Genomic DNA, 19,248 nt, shown 5'->3' with positions numbered 1-19,248 from the left:
GGTACCTGTGTCTTGTCAGCACTCTCAACAGGAGTCTGTGGGCAGATGAATTTCGTACGCCGTCCTGGTCGTCTTGCGACACCGAATCGTTTCCTGCCCCGCCCTCGGCCACGGCCCTTTGGCCTGGAAGAACAGAATATTAGTCAGACTCTGTAATAAACTCAGTGTCAGGAATACGGGAGAATGTGTGTCATTTATGTGTATTCAAACCTTTGGATGAGGTTCAGCTTGTCATCGTGCATGTTTAAGTGCTGCTGAAGCTGCTCGGAGCTCATGAACCGTCTGTTACACTCATAACACGGCCAGTTCTTCTCCTGTTCACGTAAAACTGACCCAGAAAGAACAGGGGGTTTTAGAGTTGAACTAGGAACCACAACAGAAATTTTCTGAAAATATTACCATTAGCACAACATATGTTGGAAATATTACCAGGATAATATCATTGTTCATATGCAAATTCTAGGGGCAGGGGCACTGCTAGGGTTTCTGAAACCATTTAGGGCCAGATTAACTTAACAGGGCAAATTAGCGTGAGAGCGCAATTCCAAAAAAGCGCAGATGGGTGTGGAAAGTTCTGCACATGATCTACTGACGACACACACGCGCAGCCGGATCATTTCCATAATGACCAATGCAATCTACCAGTTAGCATCTGGTTTAAGACATGCTTTTTTTGGGTGGTAAATAATGCTGCAAACACCAGTAAACTGATGAGCGCAAAACTTTGTAAATCACCTTGCGTGATTCATTCAAATACTCTCCTCCCATAAATACTGCGTCTGAAAGGGAAACTCCTACAAATGCATATGCAATAAGGTCAGCCGCAAAAATAACTGTGTCCACGCCTTTTAAGCGCAAATTTTTTCTATGCGTGTCTTTAGTAAATCCTAACTGTAGTTTTTTAATGCCAAAAGAGAGTTTGCACTGCACTGGAGACATTGTTGATCTGAGGTAGTTCTTTATTAGATTAATCTTACTGAAGACTCTCTTCACTTGCAACACTATTCACAGAGTAAAAAATAAGCTTCACACACCAGCATCTCCAGAATTTTTTTTTAGAAATGAGCCAAAACAGTGACAGAATCACTGAATCAGTGAATGGAACTCTAGAACCAAATCAGTTCTATTTGTGTATGAATCAATCAGTTTCTCCAATTCATTGAAATGAACCGACTCAACAAACGATTCACTCACAAATCGGACATCATTTCAACGCCTATAAACTCAACAGGGACAATTACAGGAGATTTCTATGATAAAAGCAAAGTTTTATAATCGATTCATCAAAGAAAGCTTTTTCAAGTTTTTGGAAAGCTTGAATATATTAAATATCCCTCCTTATATTGACATCTTTTTGAAGCTCCATTACTATTGCTCGATTGCATGGAAAAAATATACATTCTTGGAAATAAATGTTACAACTTTCAGCGAATAAACATTGGGGTGAGTAACTGATAAAATTTCTATTTTATGTTAATTATAACAGCTTCATATGGGCTAGCTTCAGAATCACAGCACAAAACAGGAAACATAAATTACCTTTATTTTGATAAAATGGCTGACTAGCTGTCTCCCCGTCTTACTCTCTCCTCTTTTTCATGTTTTTCTTTCTTCTTTTGGGATCCTGATTTTGTCTGCGCCATCTCTTGCCATCTATCTGATGTGTGTAACGAGTTACAACTTTGAAGTGCCACGTTTCTGAATAATCCTCAAATGTCTTAAGGGAACACACACGCACTTGGCACAGTCTGAGGGTATTCATTATAGCATGCTTCTTAATCAATTACTGCGCAAAGAGGCTATTTAAATACTAAAATCATACAGGAAAGAATGGGCTTCTGCTGGGCCCCCCATTACAGCATATATTGAACTGTACTTTTTGCCATGAACGATGCAGTATGCACTTGTACCACAGTTAATATCAATTCAATCTACGCATTTGGAGCATCTGTTTTGGCAATAAAACAGTGTCTCTAGAGTTAAAGTGTCTGGGTCCTAACAAAGCATAGAAGACATTTGTTTAGCAATGTCGATGAATAGTCGGGAGTTTATAAGCATTTAGTGGGATCCTCTTTTAAAATTTGCTGTCATTTCATGACTGCTATTGCGGTTAAATGAATAAATAAATATATTATAAAAGTTTTTGGATCACTAGATTAATTTATGGTTCTGCGTTTCGACCTGTGTGTAATCAGCTTCATCGATTTTATCAGAAGCTTTAAGCAATTGCTTTACATTTACAGTAAAAAGAAACATTAATAACATGTTTCTAGAAGACTGAATGTGTGCGTGTTTTTAAAGAATATTCTAACTCTGACCTGTTAACACTTATTTTGTGCTTTTATTCTTTTGTATTTGTTTACTATCTACAAATGAGTGATTTTAACTTGTCGTGCTGCTTTCAAACTGAACGTTTTTTTGTAAACATTTATATTTTAAACTTTTTGGCACACAATGTAAAAAAAAAAATTCTTTAATAAAAGATATTTATAGTTTGAGAGTACCGTACCAAAAGTGCAATATGAATGGAACTGTGAGAAAGTTATCCATTATATCCAAATGTATAACTTTTCATGTCTGTGGCTGTGTGAATGAATCAAAGAGAGGATAATCAATAATTTACCTTTTCTCTCTTCATCTGTGACATCATGAACCTTTTGGTTGACAAACTCAGCATATGATGCAGCGTACCACACCTGGAGTATAAGATCTCACGTGAAAATCACACATCATCTGACCAGGTAAGAAAATAACTGTTTACTGTGGAAAAACAACCTAAAAATAAATGCATCAATGAAAAAAAAAAAAGTATATGTGTGTGTGTGTGTGTATATATTATATATATAAATATAAGGGAAGGGGGTAATTCATGCTTTCAAGTCATATTGAATATTGTTTGAAATGCTGAAGACAAAAAATAAAATAATAATTATAATTAATGTAAGACAAAATTATAATAAAAATCATTTTTATCCTTTTGTTTTCTAAAGATGAGAAAATTCTTCCTTTCTGCTGACCTTAAGCTCCTGTTTTGGCTGAATGTTCTTAATGGTGGTGTAAAATATGTCCGAGCCGTACTGATAAGCCACCAGGTTCTGCTCAAGGTGGTTCTGGGCCGGCCGGACAAACATCATCCAGTTACATCGCTCCTCATCGGACAGGTCAAACCAGAGGTCCTCTGCCCTTTCGCCCTCTTTCTCTGGGTCTAGCATGTATAACTACACAGCAGGATTACACGTGAGACTTTTGATCACCATACTAGAAAAATACTTATGAAAAAAGACAAGGGTTTACTTGTACTTTCAGGTGGATGTGCGTGTCCTGCAGTTCGCTCTGTCGCACCAGCGGCCCCTCTATAGGACCAAACTGTGTGCGTTTGGGGATACGTCGCTTGGTAAAGACTCCGCCCAGGAAGCGGTCGATATACAGGATGAGAGGAAGACTGGCCCGAGCTTTAGACATCACAGGCCGGTTCAAGATAGGGTGCAGAGGACCGTGTTTTATACATGCTCCAGAATTAGCATTATTACAGTCTTCACACCCTACACATAAAAATAAAAATACATGTTCACAACTTCATATTCAAAAGTGTATTATGTATGAACATGGGGAGTTAACTTACATTTTGAGAATCAAGAGAATAAAAAAAAACGGATAATTCTGTCATCAATTACTCACTCTTTTATGTCGTTCCAAACCCATTTAAATCGCTTCATGAAATAAAGTGATTGTGTCTCTTCAGATTGTGACTCCGATTAAACCGCTCAATTCATAAGGATTTATTTTATTTATCTCTTTATGAACGTTTTGAAGCATCAGAGTTTTGGGTGAATAGACTTTCAATGGAGGGACAGAAATAAATTGAATTTAATTTAAATTGAATTTAAATTTAATTTAAAATATCCTCATTTGTGTTCCAAAGATGAACGAAAGTCTTGTGGGTTTGGAATGACGTGAGGATGATTTTCATTTTTGGGTGAACTATCCCTTTAAGTATTGAACATCTACTCACAGAGGTTCTGGGGAGTGAATGGCTGGGGCGTCCTGGGTTCCCAGTCATCCATTTCAGAATCATCGCTATCATTGTCTTCTTCCTCGTCCTCGGAGTCTACAGTGGAATCTGTGGCCCCCAAGGGACTCGACGAGGTCTCCGCCATGTTGGGAAGATCCGCATTAGTCACAGCAAGTTGGCTCTGTTAGGAAAATAATCAGTGTCTGTTCAACAAGAGGTTAACATTGCTTCACTAACACAAAAGATGCTTTATATCATAAGCCGCGTTTCCACTGCAGGAACTAGGAACTTTGGGGTGGTACTCGGTGTGTTTCGACAGCAGGAACCAAGGTCTAAATGAAGTTCCGGGTAAATATTTCCCCCTCCGAACGGCCCTGCTCCCGAGGTAGTACTTTTTCAAAGTTCGGGAACTTTCGAGGGTGGGACTTATGCACTGAACATGCTGATTGGTTGAGCTCTCGCAGCATTTTATTTCAACCGGCAATTTTAAAAGTCTTTTGTGAGGTTCGTTCTGCATTCAGCAAATATCAGTCTTGCTCTTTCTGTCCGATGGCGCGCGTTGTCTCAGCCATCTCACGGTCAATGTCTGTAATAGCTGATAATAACATATGTTGTCTTATTTTAAATCTAGCTTTACGAGCTTTCAGAATACACTTTAGTATCAGTGCTTGTCTCTTTTCCGCCGTTTTGTTAATTACCTCTTTAGTAAATCAATACGTAACTAGCAAAAGCAGCGCTGCTTGCATCTCCTCCATACTTGTTATTGTTGCAGACAGTATTGCACAGAAATGATTACTGTCCGTCTGTGACTGGGACGAGCAATTTGCCTAATCTTCTCGGTACTTTAGATTGCAGTGGAAACGCAGACAGCAGCAGGTCTGGGGGAAAAAAAGTTCCCGGTACAAATTGTTCCGGGTAATTTCGGTGGAAACGCGGCTATACACTGTTGTTTCTTATGCCTGTGGCAGAACAATTTTAAGAAAACTTTCAGGTGAACAACTGAATTATGGGATATGTTTAGCAGTGCAGTGTCACCTGTGTCACAGGTTCCAGGATTGCCTGTGGGCCATCAGCTACGTTACTCAACACGTGCAGATTGGCAGTGTTCATGTTCTGACCACTGGGTAGCAACACAGTCACCTGGGGCAACAGATCATGTTAGTGGTCAACATCAAAGGCCAATTGCTAAAATATTACATTAGCAACCTGATGGTATTAGTTACATGGTAAATGTAAAATCAAAATCCATGTTAATGCTATAGAATGCCACAGTACCTGTTGTGTTGTGCCATCTTGCTGAATGTAAGCCACTTGGGGTTGATCTGTAAACACCGTCTGAACAAAACCGAAAAAGAGCAATAAACCTACTGTGTGAAACATGCTGAACAGAATATGGTTGTGATTATTTATCAATAGGAGTGCATATGTAAGGATAATGTAGTCTGTGAGTTGTTATCGCAAAATTGACCAAACAATGTGATCCGAACTTTTTAAGGGGTGTATTTCCAATAACATTTTAATTTCTTTAATTTATATTTGCTGTTTAATGCATTAAAAAAATAGCACAGCAATCGCTTCTCACTTCCTATATGCCAGGGGTTTTCAAACTGCATGTCAGGGGAGGCGCAGACGTAGGGCTGGGCATTATGATGATGTCGATATAGTTTATCTGTATGGAAATATATCCGTGCAGCGCAGGACTGGTTAAACACATTAGAGAAGCAAAGATGAGAAGAATAGTGGGATGTGCTTGATTGGAGTTATTAAAGGGATAGTTCACCAAAAATGAAAATTCTATCATTAATTCCTCACCCTCATGTCGTTCCAAACCTGTAAGACCTTCGTTCATCTTCGGAACACAAATTAAGAGCGTCAAACAACCAAAACAAATGACTTTATTAAACTATTTCTCATTACACTGTTGATGTAGTAAATACAGTGCAGTGCTTCCGAGTTACGCAGAGCTACGCCAGGACGCCGGCTTACCATTGGCTGATGCTGTAAACGTGAGCACCATGACGTATGCATGTGACGCTGACACAATTTTTTTGTGCACAAAAAGTATTCTTGCCGCTTTATAAAATTAAGGTTGAACCACTGGAGTCACATGGACTATTTTAATGATGTTTTGACTACCTTCCGGGGCCTTGAGAGTGTTAATTAAATTGCTGTCTATGGAGGGGTCAAAGATTTCATCAAAAATATCTTAATTTGTGTTCCGAAGATGAACGAAGGTCTTGCGGGTTTGGAACGACATGAGGGTGAGCAATTAATGACAAGTTTTACTTTTGGGTGAACGAACCCTTTAACAGCACAATAAACCAACAGAGAACTGAATTCGGCACTGGCAGACAGCTCTCTGTGGTGCACATCCAAAGCACACAAGAACTAAATTGAGTTTACTTTCATGACTTATTGTGCTTGAATGGTCTATTACACACACTTATGTGTCAAAATGTCTGTCTTGGTGAGTATTCACGTAAACGCAGTCAGTTATGTCTAAAGTGAAAGTAAACAATTGGGCGAAATTATCATTATATTGGATCCTTAAAGTGACAGTAGCCTTATACAGGCCTACCTGCTGCTGTTTATGTCGTTAATGTTAATCAAACAACAAAAGAAAAAGAAAATCTTTTACTGCTCCAGACAATATTTTTCATAGCTTTATGAAGAATCTGTGTATATGTAATTCATACAGTGCAGACTATGGGGTGGTGCCATTGTGTATGTTGTGTTAGACGGGACGCCCACTGCCTTTGACATTGAAAGCCCCTATCTATCTATCTATCTATCTATCTATCTATCTATCTATCTATCTATCTATCTATCTATCTATCTATCTATCTATCTATCTATCTATCTATCTATCTATCTATCTATCTATCTATCTATCTATCTATCTATCTATCTATCTATCTATCTATCTATCTATCTATCTATATATATATATATACAAAAATATTGCAGTAACATAATAGCAATAAGAGTGACAAGGTCAAAATGATCAAAATTGTCTCAACATGCTGCTTTGTCTATCAATCCCCATTCAATCCACAATGTTAAAGGTGCAGTAAGCGATTTCTGAAAAATACTGTTGAAAACGGAACGGACCAAGCAGCGCAACACACTTGTAGCCAATCAGCAGTAGGGGGCGTGTCCACTCATGATGGGGGGGGGGAGAGAGTGAGCAAGAGTGAGATTTGAATACAGACTGTAGAAAGAGAGATGGCTGAGAGACATTACAAAAGAGAAAAGGTCAGAGGAATGTAATTGGAAGAAGGACTATGATCAGGCAAGAGCTTTAGGACCCACGTTCGTATCGGTAAAGCTTTCCAGCGCTGGAGACATAAGCGGGAAAACCTGAAATGGATGCCTAGGTTGTGTAGTTTCTGCTCTATATGTGAGTAACATTGATTTTGCTATGTTTCACAGAACCAAGATATGCTGTTGTTGTAATGGTAGCTATAATACCAGGGGCTTATACCATGAAGCCGGTTTAGCTGGCTAGTCAGATATGTTTAAGCTTAGTTTGTGCCAATACTGGGTTTTAGGTACCATTAAAGTGGTTTGGCTTCTAGCAGTGTTCATCTCCATAGTAACTTGCGCTCCACGGCTAACCTGCTCCAGGGCAGGTTATGTTCTGGATAAGAGATCTCAAACTGAAATTAGACCAATCAGCTGTGAGCAAAGTGACACACCTCTGATGCAATGAAGTCACTCCCCCTGTTTCTACTCCAAATTAAAGGTCACTACATAGCAAATGGTTTTTAAAGACTAAAATGTCTGACTTTTAACAATGCTTATTTATAATAATAATAATTTTGAATGACTTAGATATAATTTATGTAATTATTATACCCTTAATCAATTACACATTATCATTTTCGTTAATCAATCATTAATAGGCACATAGTTAAAATTAATATAAATCGCCTATATAAAGGTCATACAAATAAGCTTTAAAATCAAATAAATAAATAAAGCTATAAAAATGACTACATGTGAGTTTAAATGTACAATTATCTTTTTTAACTAAACTAACTTCATAACTTTTACTTGCACTGACTAAGTAAGATTTTTCTTAAAGTTGTCCACTTTCATAGTCAGCTCTTTTCTTCTTCCTGTGTAAAATTGTTTAAATTCTTAATATTTTCAATCTTGTAATATTCTGCAGAAGAGAGAAATGAATCTCACTGCTTCTCTCGTGAGAAGTGAATCACAGTTTCACTGATCCACAGCCTGTGATTGGCTGTTCACTATTGATGTCACAGCTAAAATCCTAAACTCAGGATCAAAGCCTGAGTTGACAGAGAAAGCTGATGATCAGCATCATGGGACCAACAAAGCCTGAATAGATTGGTTTGGTTTTGTCAACTCGAAACTTATCCTGTAATCCTGAGTTTGTTAAACTACCATCATGGTACAGGCCACAGGACAGTTCTGAGTGTTAGTTGAAGCGAAGCAAAATAATGCTTCAATATGACAAAGAGACATCCACTCATGCATTGCATGTTTGTTCATTTTGAGGGTGAAGCAATGAATGTGTTTGTTTGGGTTGATTTCAAATATCAACAGTGTTTCTCAGATATTGCTTACTGCACTTTTAATCATGAACTCTAACCTTCTTCACTGGCAGCGCCAAGGATCAAATCCATACATCTTCACTGGTAGATGAGCTCACCTGTGATCCATCGGCAGGGTGTATGTACACCAGTGTGTGTTCGGCGGACTCAACAGATGTGTAGGAGCTTCCGTCTGCAGCATATACAACCTGCTGCTGACCGCGGTCTGACTGCTCTCCGCTGTACACGATCTGGGCCACCGCGCCGGCCTCGAAATGCACCTGCACACCCGAAACCCACATGCTTCAATACCAAAAACAGGTGAACCTCATGAAAACATGTCAAAGTGGGATTTCACCCCCCAAAAAAAAAATTATTGGAAAAAAAAAATTTGACATTAGGAAACTGAACCCTTTTTTAAGGACCATTAAGATTTATCTCACCTGTGATTATATTTATAACAATTAAGGAATTATTTTTACTGCATTTATTTGCATTATGCTAATGAGACTCTTGCATGAGAACATGATTCATTATAATGTAAGGTTTCAAGGCTGGAATACGCCACACAACTTTTGCTCTAGTCTGAAAGAGCTGACGCTAGTTTCCGGAAGCCAATGAGAGTCTGCAGATTTTAGGCAGTCAGAGTTGCCAGATTTCATACTTTATTATGGGCACAAACCCATTTTTTAGCCTCAGACTATGATACTGTCCAGACATGTTTGATATTTTGAGCCAATTTTAGAACAGATAATAGGCCCTGTCCCAGATGGCACACTTCATTTGCACTTGCGGTCTTGTGGACTTACAATGGCCACCATGTGCACATGTCAGTTAAGTGCACACGACCGTAGGGCAGCCGAAGGCACGCGGAAGGATAATCTGATAATCAGATCTGTGTGCTGGTGCATTTATATTAACTAACTTAATAAAACAGGCTGTTTGACACAAGGAATGATTACCTCAAAAGGTACGTCCGTATGCAAGGTCGAGGGACTTTATTTAAATTAAATACATACACCACTTTAGCTATTGTCAAGTGCCAATGCTGAAGCACATGCCATAGTTTGCCGAACCCTGCTGTAGGGTGTCCAATTTGTCATTTTAGGTATGATTAGGACGATATGCGTCCTCAATTTGCCCTTTTGCAGAGCCCCCACTGAAGTGAGCTCTGCAGCAGACTTCTACCCGACAGTCAAAGCAGCATTACGCCACAAAAATGTGGACTAGGCGGAAGACCGCGAGGGCTTAGGGTTCAATTTGGGACAGGGGTTGTGTCCGAAATCACCCCCTATACCCTAAAAACAGGACACTATTTAAGGGAACAGCCATTTGTAGTGGTGTCCAAAACCATAGTGGATGTTATTGCGTGCACTCATTCAATCCCACAATGCACAGCAATAACGAGTGTACAACTGATGTACGCTCAAAGGCTAGAGAATACCCATAATGCACTGTGAGAGTCACATGTTGAATGAATTCCCGTCTCTGACCTGAAGATGAATCATCCATCCGTTAATTTTCCAAACCGCTGATCCAATGTGGCTACAGCGTAATATCATACAGGTATAAATTCCTTTTTAATTGATTATTAAATTTTAAGTTTAAAACATTTATTTTTGCCACGCTAGTTTCAAGATAAATCTCTTCATTACTATTGGAGCTTTCAAATAATTATTAAACAGCAAGCAGGAACTATGGAAAAGCGGCAGCCCTTCCGGTGCACACAGTGTTCGAGTTCACTCAATCGTTTTTATTCACTCCTTCAAGTGGGCTATATTAGTGGAGTAATGTAGGGTATAGTGAATGAGGGTATAGGGGGCGATTTCAAACACAGCAAGGCACATATTGTTTCCTCAGTCGTTTAGTGTATGTATGTATGATGAATTTACAACGTCAGACAGAGCATGTTGCCTACTTGCTGTTTTGAGCTAAACAAATAAGTAAATATATAATCATAAAAAAAAATGTATGGGGTAAAATATGACCTTGACATTTTTTGGCAGGATTCATGAGATTCACCCAAACAGGGAAAAAAGCCTCCCTATATAAAATATACTGCTAATAATATTTCATAGAAGTTTTAAAATATTTGTTGTATAAGAGAGGGGGACGGTTCATTCAATAAAAATAGAAGTGCATGCTTTGTTGATTCCTGTTGAAAAGGTTGTACATAGGTAATAAATATAAAGAGCAAGGTCTGGCTGTACCTGAGGTGTATTTCCAGTGTCATTGTTGGGTGCTGGACTCCACACAGGTGACGACTCCTGCTTGGCCTCCATGGCAACCGTTCGAGGTGAGAGCGAACACCTCCTTCGCCTATCCACCTGTCATCAACCACCTGTATGGTCATTATAAAAAAATGACATGATTTATCAAGATTTTATTAATTTCCCACATGGATTGTTCACTTATCTGAATGTTGGGGGGACACGGCGACACTATTAAAGTCTGTATGGCATTAATGGCCCTGACACTGCATATCACTGTATAATATAGTACGCTACATTGTTGTCACATGACCTCAATAGGTTTCCCTGTTAAAGGTGCTGTATGTAAGTTTTTCACTTACTACTAAAGCATTAGAAAAAATACCATAATATGCTTGCAGATATTTAGGAAACATGCTAAATTCACATACTCGCTGTGAAATGTGCGCTCCGTGTCGGAATGTCTGTTTTTGTTTTGGTCTGTGTGAAACCGCACGCTGCCAAAATACCCAATAGTATTTCACCTCCACAGGTTGCCATTTGGCGGAAAACACAGTCAGCATATCGCAGCCATGGAAGCCAGCAAACAAACTGCCCGACCTAAAAAGCCTCAGCATCCATTTAAAAATCTCTATGAACGAGAGTATATTAAAATGCGGATAAATCAACTCATTAAACTCACAGTGTGTATGTCTCTTCGGCTTTCATTGTCAATTGCGCTCATTCCTGTTATGTGTCCTCAAGCTGGCAACCCGTGTGAGCGTCGAGTCTGAGGAAGAGGGGGCGGTGGAAACAACGCTCTCCAATTTTTTTAATTTGAACTGCAGTACCTATTGTGACCTATTTTGTCAATCCTACATACCACACCTTTAAAGTCACCATGAAATCAAAATGGACAATTCTTGATTTTATGGAATACTGTATTAATCAGGGCTTAAAAACGGAAACAAATATAAATCGGTTCACTCCGAGCAGAATCGATATTTTAGCGTTTCCGTTTTTGCGTTCCTCATTAAACATTACTGTTCCGAAAACGGTTTGATTTGAAAAAAATACCGGTTAATAACGTTATTTTAATTTAGCCTACACTTTAAACAAATATGTATAAATAAAGACTTATTTTCACTCAATAATAATATAACGCATGACAATTAAACTTGAATATTTATTTCATAACGTTATTAAAACCACAACAGAAATACATGCATTAATTACAAAGCATAAACAGCGGGACAAATAATGACCTGTTTTAATGGAGCGTTAGACAATCAAAAGTGGCCCTCTTATGCCTAATTATTTTCAGAAGAGTGAAAACATTCTTTGTACATAACTTTTTTTTCAACACGACTTGTTTTAAAAATTGCATGAATAAAGAATAAATAAACTGGATAACCAATTGCTCTTTTAATGCACCGTCAACTGCTAATTTCAAAGCAAACACTACGCAACACGTCCTTGCATCACATAATCAAATTCAGTCAGCTAATAAAGCTTGATCATTTAATGCAACATATCATTTAATACGAAGCATCAACCGTCTATATAGAAAACATTGACCTGTCCTGTATTGGCAATCTGAAAAAATGTTCGATAGATGCTAGTAGCCTACTTGGATAGGCTTAAACGAAATCCACAAACTAGCCTAAATCAGTCTATTTGAGCTTAAAGTCCGTACTGCTTATTTAAACGTACGAAAAGAATGTCCTCCAATACCTGCGCATTCAATTGTAAACCTCAGTGGGGAAAGAAATGTACTTGAGGCATGAAAATGCGTGCTCTACACTGACTTGCGTTACCGGTAGATTCATAGATGACTGGTGCGCGGGCATTTCACTCACGCTTGATCCGTCAACGTCACATGCTGTACTACTCAATTCATTATTGGTCACAGCCAAATTTAAATATCAAAGAGAACGATAAAATAACGTTATTAACCGGTTAATGGTGATTTCAAATTAACGTTTCTGTACAGAACGATTCACATTGATTTTGATTTCGTTTTCGTTCCTCTTAAAATTTCGTTCGTTTCTGGTTTTCGTTTTCGTTCCTTGAACCGCTTCAGAGCCCTGGTATTAATGATTTATCCATGAACAGTGCGCATCATTATTTTAAAAAAATGCATGTGTGCACTCGTAATCTTTATAACCTCTTTATTGCAGAGACATCTCGGCTGCATTCAAAATAGCATACCTCCCTACTATAGGCTAGTAGGCGAAAAACCGTATGTGACAAAACAAAAGAAGCATGTCCGAATTCACAGTACTCATAAAAGAGTAGGCTTTAAGATTCTTAAGTGTGCTGTGCATACAATGGACACTTACTACCCCATGAGGCCACAGGAGAGGATTTGTGAATGATGGTGAAGCGGCGCAAATGACGCAGGAAGGTCACATGATAATAACAGTACATCCAGATTAAATTTATACTACACACATTCATACTATATAGAACATACTTTTTTAATGGTCGTGATGTAATTACTTATTAAAAAAATATGTGATTTCGGACGCAGCCAAGACCCACCCACTTTTTACGATCAATGATATTGGAGCCACTCACTTTTATCTAAATCAGCACGTCTGTTTACCTACCCCTAACCGATAAACACTTATTATTAAACACATGTTAGACGCTTTATTTCCACTTTTCTAATATTTTCTTTATTTTCATTGAAAATAAATGCCTTTCCAATCTGATGATGGGAAAGGGAGTAGAGCGAGTTCGGCAAAAGGCGGATTTGAACCTCAAGTCGATTTGCGTCAAAACTTGATGCCATGGATCTTGCCCCTACACTATTGCCGCTCTCAAAGATATAGTGATTTCCGTAATTTTGTCTTACCCAACCATACGTTTAGCAAACATGGCGGTATATTTGTACTTAATGTAAATGGCATCTACTCCAGTCAATTTTTTCCCACCCACAATTTTTTTGTCTTCCGACGCCCATGAATCCCGCCCTACATTTTAGTCTTATTCAAGAAGCCATTTCACTCGGATATCCATCACAATACAGAAGAAAAGACTATCGTAACTCGTTTCAATCCAACTTCAGTTGCAATGAAATGTAGTAATGAAGAAGAGTAGAGTAGTAGAAAAGAAATGAAGAAGCAACAGATCTTTTCTTCTGTTTTGTGATTTACATCCGAATGTAACGGATTATCAAAAACATTATGAGGTTGTTATTTTTTTTTTAAATCGAAATATGCACAGGTGAATTGTACACATTAAGATTTTTTTTTCATGCTGACTTGAATTGCAGTGAGTGGCCTCTTAATACAAAGCAGGATAAATAACCAACATCTCAACTGTTTGTTTTTATTGTCACAAAATGTAAACTATATTAATCACCCAGCCATAATATGCTAAATGTTACTACAAGGCATTAAGATATATTATTAACAATAACATCATGATTTCCGGTGAAGCTGCTTTGGTACAATGTGTATTGTGATTTACAAATAAATTTAACTTTGACTTGGCCTCCAGTGACTATCTCAGGAGAAGTTCTGGGAAATCTTCAATTTTTAAATTTCTCAGTTTTGTTACAGGTTTTCCATGACTGTGTGAATCTTGTGCAAGGCATCCTGTATATTACAAAATACTGGAATAACCCCCTTACAGAAAAGTACTGTAGTGGTACTATGGTACTGTAATGGTATCACACCGTGATGCTAACGTTACGCCGTGAAATGTACATGGTACTGCAATATTCTTATCCGAAAATCATGGTTAATCTATATAAATTATGATATGCATATTGTAAAATAGTGGCCGATGTGAATAGAACAGATGAAAGTTCAAGAGACATTTCACCTGTTCAATGTGTTAATTGTGATTTATTGAAAGCTCGCAGTTTATCCCAAATACAGGCGCGTAAGTTACTGGAGGAGCGGTCAGTCTAATCACTGCACGGGGGTAGAGGAGATACACGGCGGGGCAGAACATCCCTAACAGCCGTGCTGAGCGATATAACACACGCAAACGCCTATAACCTCGGCCTTCTACAAACCCCGAGACAAATTCAGAGATTATAAACGCTGTAATGGTGAATGAAGCAATTGGGGTGTTTGTCAGGCTCTCTCCCCCCCTGTCTAAAGCCTGCAGGTTGGGAGTTCCAGTCGGACTATACCACACAACCCGCAGCGGCACAAAATCATTTCCACACCGGCATAATCAGACATACACCCGCCCTGGAGGCCAACAACGACAGTGGGATGAGAGCAGATACACTGTTTAACCTGGAACGTCACCCCGGTGTCGTTTTAATCGAGCGCATTGGTTCCATGGAGGTTTTTAAATGCGGGACAGGGGCGCTTGGCTCCCCGCTCATAGATGAGCTCGGCCGGCGGGCGCACTCCGTGAGTGTCTGCAGCAGAATGAGGAAGACACGCCACGACTCCATTTTGGGTGGGACTAAGACAACAACAAAGCACGGCGAAGACACTCGACAAAATATATCTACATCCTAATCGACCGTCCAACGGAAAACAGGCTGTGAATTTTACGTGACACTTACTGAGAGACGATTCTGAATCCGCGCTTAAGCTTCGAGTGTGGATTTCCCGAGAGTTTTGAGCATTTTTTGGAAAAGGTTGAAGTGGGTCTTCCCTCTGAATGGTAGCTGCAGAGATGGCTGCCTTGCATATATTAACATAACCTACCTAGCAACAGACGCGCGGCCCCGGGCGACGATTTGCACATTGTTATTTATACATATATCGATGGAGTTTTCAGGGCTAAAGTAGCATATATGCTGTGTTGGATAAAGTACGCGTCGTTGAATTTCGATATGTATAGATTGTTTTTCATTTCGAGATAATTGGTATATTATGCTCGTACGGCATTTTCCTTTCAGAACCAATGAGAATTTTACGCCATTTCTCCCAACCAATGAAAAAAAGAAAAAAGTCTTCAAGTCCGTCCAATGAAAAAAAAGAAAACGTGCCAGAGCTACCAATGACATTTCAAGCGCGTCACACAAGCATGTATGGATGTACATGTAGGCACGTATACATTATATGTATATACGTGTGTGTATACTATATATATAATTTCCCCCCCCCAATATTCCATTAGTTTATTTGAACAATATATTAAAAATGAGGTTATTTTGCGTGCTAAAACCCGAAAGAAGTCTACTTTCGTCATATATAACAAGGACATTTTCTTTATCATACATTTCTTATATCCTGGTACACAAAGACGACACAATGACACGTCCATGGAAGTAGTGAATTTATTGATGTTTCCCACCTGTAACCAAGAAGCCATATTCCAATGGATTCAATCATTTTATTTTACTTCTAATATATGAACTTTGTATTATTTTCCCCTCACCCCTACGACCATTTCCACAATCAAGCAGGCAATGACAAGGTCCAAGATTGGAGCCATTTAGGTGCATAGTGAAAGTCACATACAGAAATACTGTCACAGGAAGAGGGAAAAGAATAGAAAATAAAAGAAGAGAATAAACTTAAAAATATATCATAACATCTCATATAAGAACAATGCACACCACAGGATGTCCTTGATAAAAGCCATGATTGCAACATCAACTATACAGGCATACAAAGACATTGCTAAGAAGGGGGGGAAGAGAGAGAGAGAGAGAAAATAAAATATTCCAAAATTTCCTTGCCTTCAATAGTAGTGGACATGCAAAACATTTCTTTCACCTGCCTTGGCCTCCAGCTGGGTAACTTTAGTGCATTTTTGCGCTTTTTCATGGTTTACAAGGGTATGTCCTTGTGGGACTAATGCTATAAACGATACATATCATAGCATAACATTTACAGACGACTCCGGTAACGTATCTACGCTCTCTTTGATTTAAGCAATGTGTGCAAAGTATTGCCACATGATAAACCTCCCCATGGCAGTTCTCATTAGGCAGCTATGAAATGAAAATGCAGTATAATTGTGATAAACATAAGCTTAATGCAACATCTTACCAGGCCAGATTTACTGTATAAAAGGGGAGTGTTGGAGTGTGTGGATGTAACGGCAGGAAAAACAACATTCTTCTAGGAGAATCATTTCGGTGTGATATGGGAGACTGGAGGCCCCGAACCTTGTGGCCCTCTGTGCTTCAAACCAATGAGTAAAGACCATCTGCAGGGGCCGCGGCGTTTAATGGTCCAAGTATATGACACCATAACCAAAAGATAAAAACAAAAAGATGTGGTAATGTCACTGAAATCAGGCACCTCTACATTCACAATCAGCCAAAATATCTGGCAGGCTGTCACGCCATTCTGTTCGAACCATTCATCGTATCTTACACAGGTGATGGTATCAGATGTTTGGACCGCAATATCAGTCCTTTAGTCTCAAAGTTTAAACCTGTAACCCAGCCAAGATTTAAGCTCTGGAGAGAAAAAAAAAAAACGACTATGAATAAATTTACCATCTACTTTTTTTTCTCTGTTTATGTATATCATGTGTTTTTAATAATTACAAAGTAAAGGAATTAATGATTTTCTTCTCATATTTTCTGATTCACTATACATTTATGTTGTTACAAAGAACCTTCATATACAAGCAATCTATTTAAAAGAAGTATATCCGGCGGCCAGCGATGACGTAGACAAACTGCTGTGTCTTAATATTGATTGTTTCGACTTTGCTGTACCTCTATAGACTAGAACTTTATAAAATTAACATTTAAAACAACATTATAATACTCTCCAATTTTAGTTACGGAAAATCAGTTCCAAGCTAATTTGCAGAATCACGTTCTCCTGATTTAAAACCACTGATAAATCGCCTTTGAAAGAAAAAGAAAAAAAAGTTACAAGAGCATAAAATTGCGCTCCATGGTACAACAGTAGCAGTATTAGAAGTAGTAGTATTAATAAACCATTGTTTTTTGTTTTCTTTAAATGAACCAGAATATGCATTTCAAATGCATGAAATGATTTGAGAGCAGTTTTATATTGGTCAGTAGTATGTTCACCCCTCTCTAGCTCCACAGCCCCCATGATGGCTAAATCTGCATCTGCTCCAGGTATTTGTAGGTGGGGTTTTCATAGCCATGGTTCTGCATCTTGTTCAGGTGACGTTCTTCTGGAGTCAGCATTGGGTCAACCTGAAACACAAGAGGAAGATTGAACATGTCAGTACATCCATAAAAAAGATCAATTATGAAATATATACTACCGATCAAATGTTTTCGAAATAAATCTCTTATGCTACAGTAAAAACTGTAATATTGTGAATTTATTAATACAATAATTTTCTAATTTAATACATTTCCGGTCATGCAAAGCTGAATTTTCAGCATCATTACTCCAGTCTTCAGTGTCACATGATCCTTCAGAAATCATTCTAATATGATGATTTGGTGCACATGAAACATTTTTTTCATCTTATTATCAATGTTGAAAACAGTTGTGCTGCTTAAAGTTGCAGTAAGTGATATTTGAAATCGACACCCAAAGAAACACACCCCTCCCTTCATTGCTCCACCCAAAATATCAAACACGCTATGCAACACAGGGAACCTAGACTGGGTTTGATCTGGACTAGATTGGTAGAACCTTTTATCAAAAAAAAAAAAAAACCTCAGCCAAGAGGGGGTTGGGGGGTGTAGATTGGGTAAACCCAGCCCAATCTGCCGGCGATTTGATTCCGCCCTGCAGCTCAAGCTGGAAACCTGTACCTTTTTCTATCCTGCTTCCGTTACAAATTGGCTGGGACCAATCACAAACTGGCTTATACACCTGGCGCGTTATTGGCGGGTTTAACACGATGACGGATAGAGAAGCGATGGATCGTTGGTCTGATTGGTTGAAGGACTATCCAATTGCGTACAGAGTCATTTGAACTATGCCCGTTGACCACGTCCAGCGCCACCGCTCCCACCACTAAGTGCTGAGGGGGCACCACAAGAAGACCCATTAGCCCTCAGACCTCAGACTTTATCCTCTTTGGTAATTTCTCAGGCATCTCTCATTACCACCATAGACATTGAGGGGGACAAGTCCCTGCCAATAATTAGAAATGGCAAAAAAAATTCTCAAAAATGCAGTTTTGATTTGAAAATATGCATTTACGTGATTCATGTAATTTCTAACTGAGTGTGACAAGACAAACGTTTTACATTTTCGACATATTAAGCAACCAAATAAAAGCACGTGTGCAAATTTTAATGCAAATATTGTTTGCAAATGGTTCAAAATGATAATTCTAGTTGGGACCTAGACCTAGAATTTCCTCCTATTCTAATTTCTTTATACTTTATAAAAAAAATTACGGCTTAGGGGTGGGAATCTTAAGGCACTTAATAATTCGATCCGATTCCGATTCTGGGAGTAACGATCCGATTCCCAAAACGATTCTTAACATACATTTTTGGTAACTAATTATCCTGCTGTGCAAATACATGAACTTTACATTTTAACCAAAATTGAAGCTAATATGTGTTTTGTTTTTAGTTACAATATCTGTTTGACAGTATTGC

The 19,248-nt window shown here is 38.6% G+C and overlaps 2 protein-coding genes across 11 annotated transcripts in view; both read right to left on the bottom strand.

The window, feature by feature from the left end:
* Positions 1-15,421, bottom strand: part of prdm10 (PR domain containing 10) — a 28,685-nt gene extending 13,264 nt beyond the window's left edge. The window contains exons 1-11 of one of the 3 annotated variants that reach the window (XM_079825703.1): positions 15,301-15,421; positions 10,785-10,915; positions 8,694-8,855; positions 5,288-5,347; positions 5,048-5,152; positions 4,013-4,193; positions 3,301-3,542; positions 3,018-3,218; positions 2,624-2,696; positions 211-328; positions 6-123 (exon numbers count right to left, since the gene is read on the bottom strand). In XM_079825703.1, the coding sequence (XP_079681829.1) occupies positions 6-123; positions 211-328; positions 2,624-2,696; positions 3,018-3,218; positions 3,301-3,542; positions 4,013-4,193; positions 5,048-5,152; positions 5,288-5,347; positions 8,694-8,855; positions 10,785-10,856 (1,332 nt within the window). In that variant the 5' untranslated portion in view covers positions 10,857-10,915; positions 15,301-15,421. Of the gene's footprint in view, positions 1-5; positions 124-210; positions 329-2,623; positions 2,697-3,017; positions 3,219-3,300; positions 3,543-4,012; positions 4,194-5,047; positions 5,153-5,287; positions 5,348-8,693; positions 8,856-10,784; positions 10,916-15,022; positions 15,150-15,300 lie in introns of those variants that run through there. The other 2 variants (XM_079825701.1, XM_079825702.1) reach the window with 2 other exon arrangements.
* Positions 15,422-16,006: 585 nt separating this feature from the next.
* Positions 16,007-19,248, bottom strand: part of aplp2 (amyloid beta (A4) precursor-like protein 2) — a 111,937-nt gene continuing 108,695 nt past the window's right edge. For 4 of the 8 annotated variants that reach the window (XM_079825616.1, XM_079825620.1, XM_079825614.1 and 1 more), the window contains 2 exons: positions 17,743-17,874; positions 16,007-17,154 (listed from right to left, as the gene is read on the bottom strand). In XM_079825616.1, coding sequence (XP_079681742.1) covers positions 17,773-17,874 — 102 coding nt within the window. In that variant the 3' untranslated portion in view covers positions 16,007-17,154; positions 17,743-17,772. Of the gene's footprint in view, positions 17,875-19,248 lie in introns of all 8 variants that reach the window. The other 4 variants (XM_079825613.1, XM_079825615.1, XM_079825619.1 and 1 more) reach the window with 1 other exon arrangement.

The sequence above is a fragment of the Gobio gobio genome (assembly GCF_949357685.1).
Source record: "Gobio gobio genome assembly, chromosome: 9".
Lineage (NCBI taxonomy): Eukaryota > Metazoa > Chordata > Actinopteri > Cypriniformes > Gobionidae > Gobio > Gobio gobio.
Note: the sequence above shows the minus strand (reverse complement) of the source record. Positions and strands in the feature narration are given on the sequence as shown.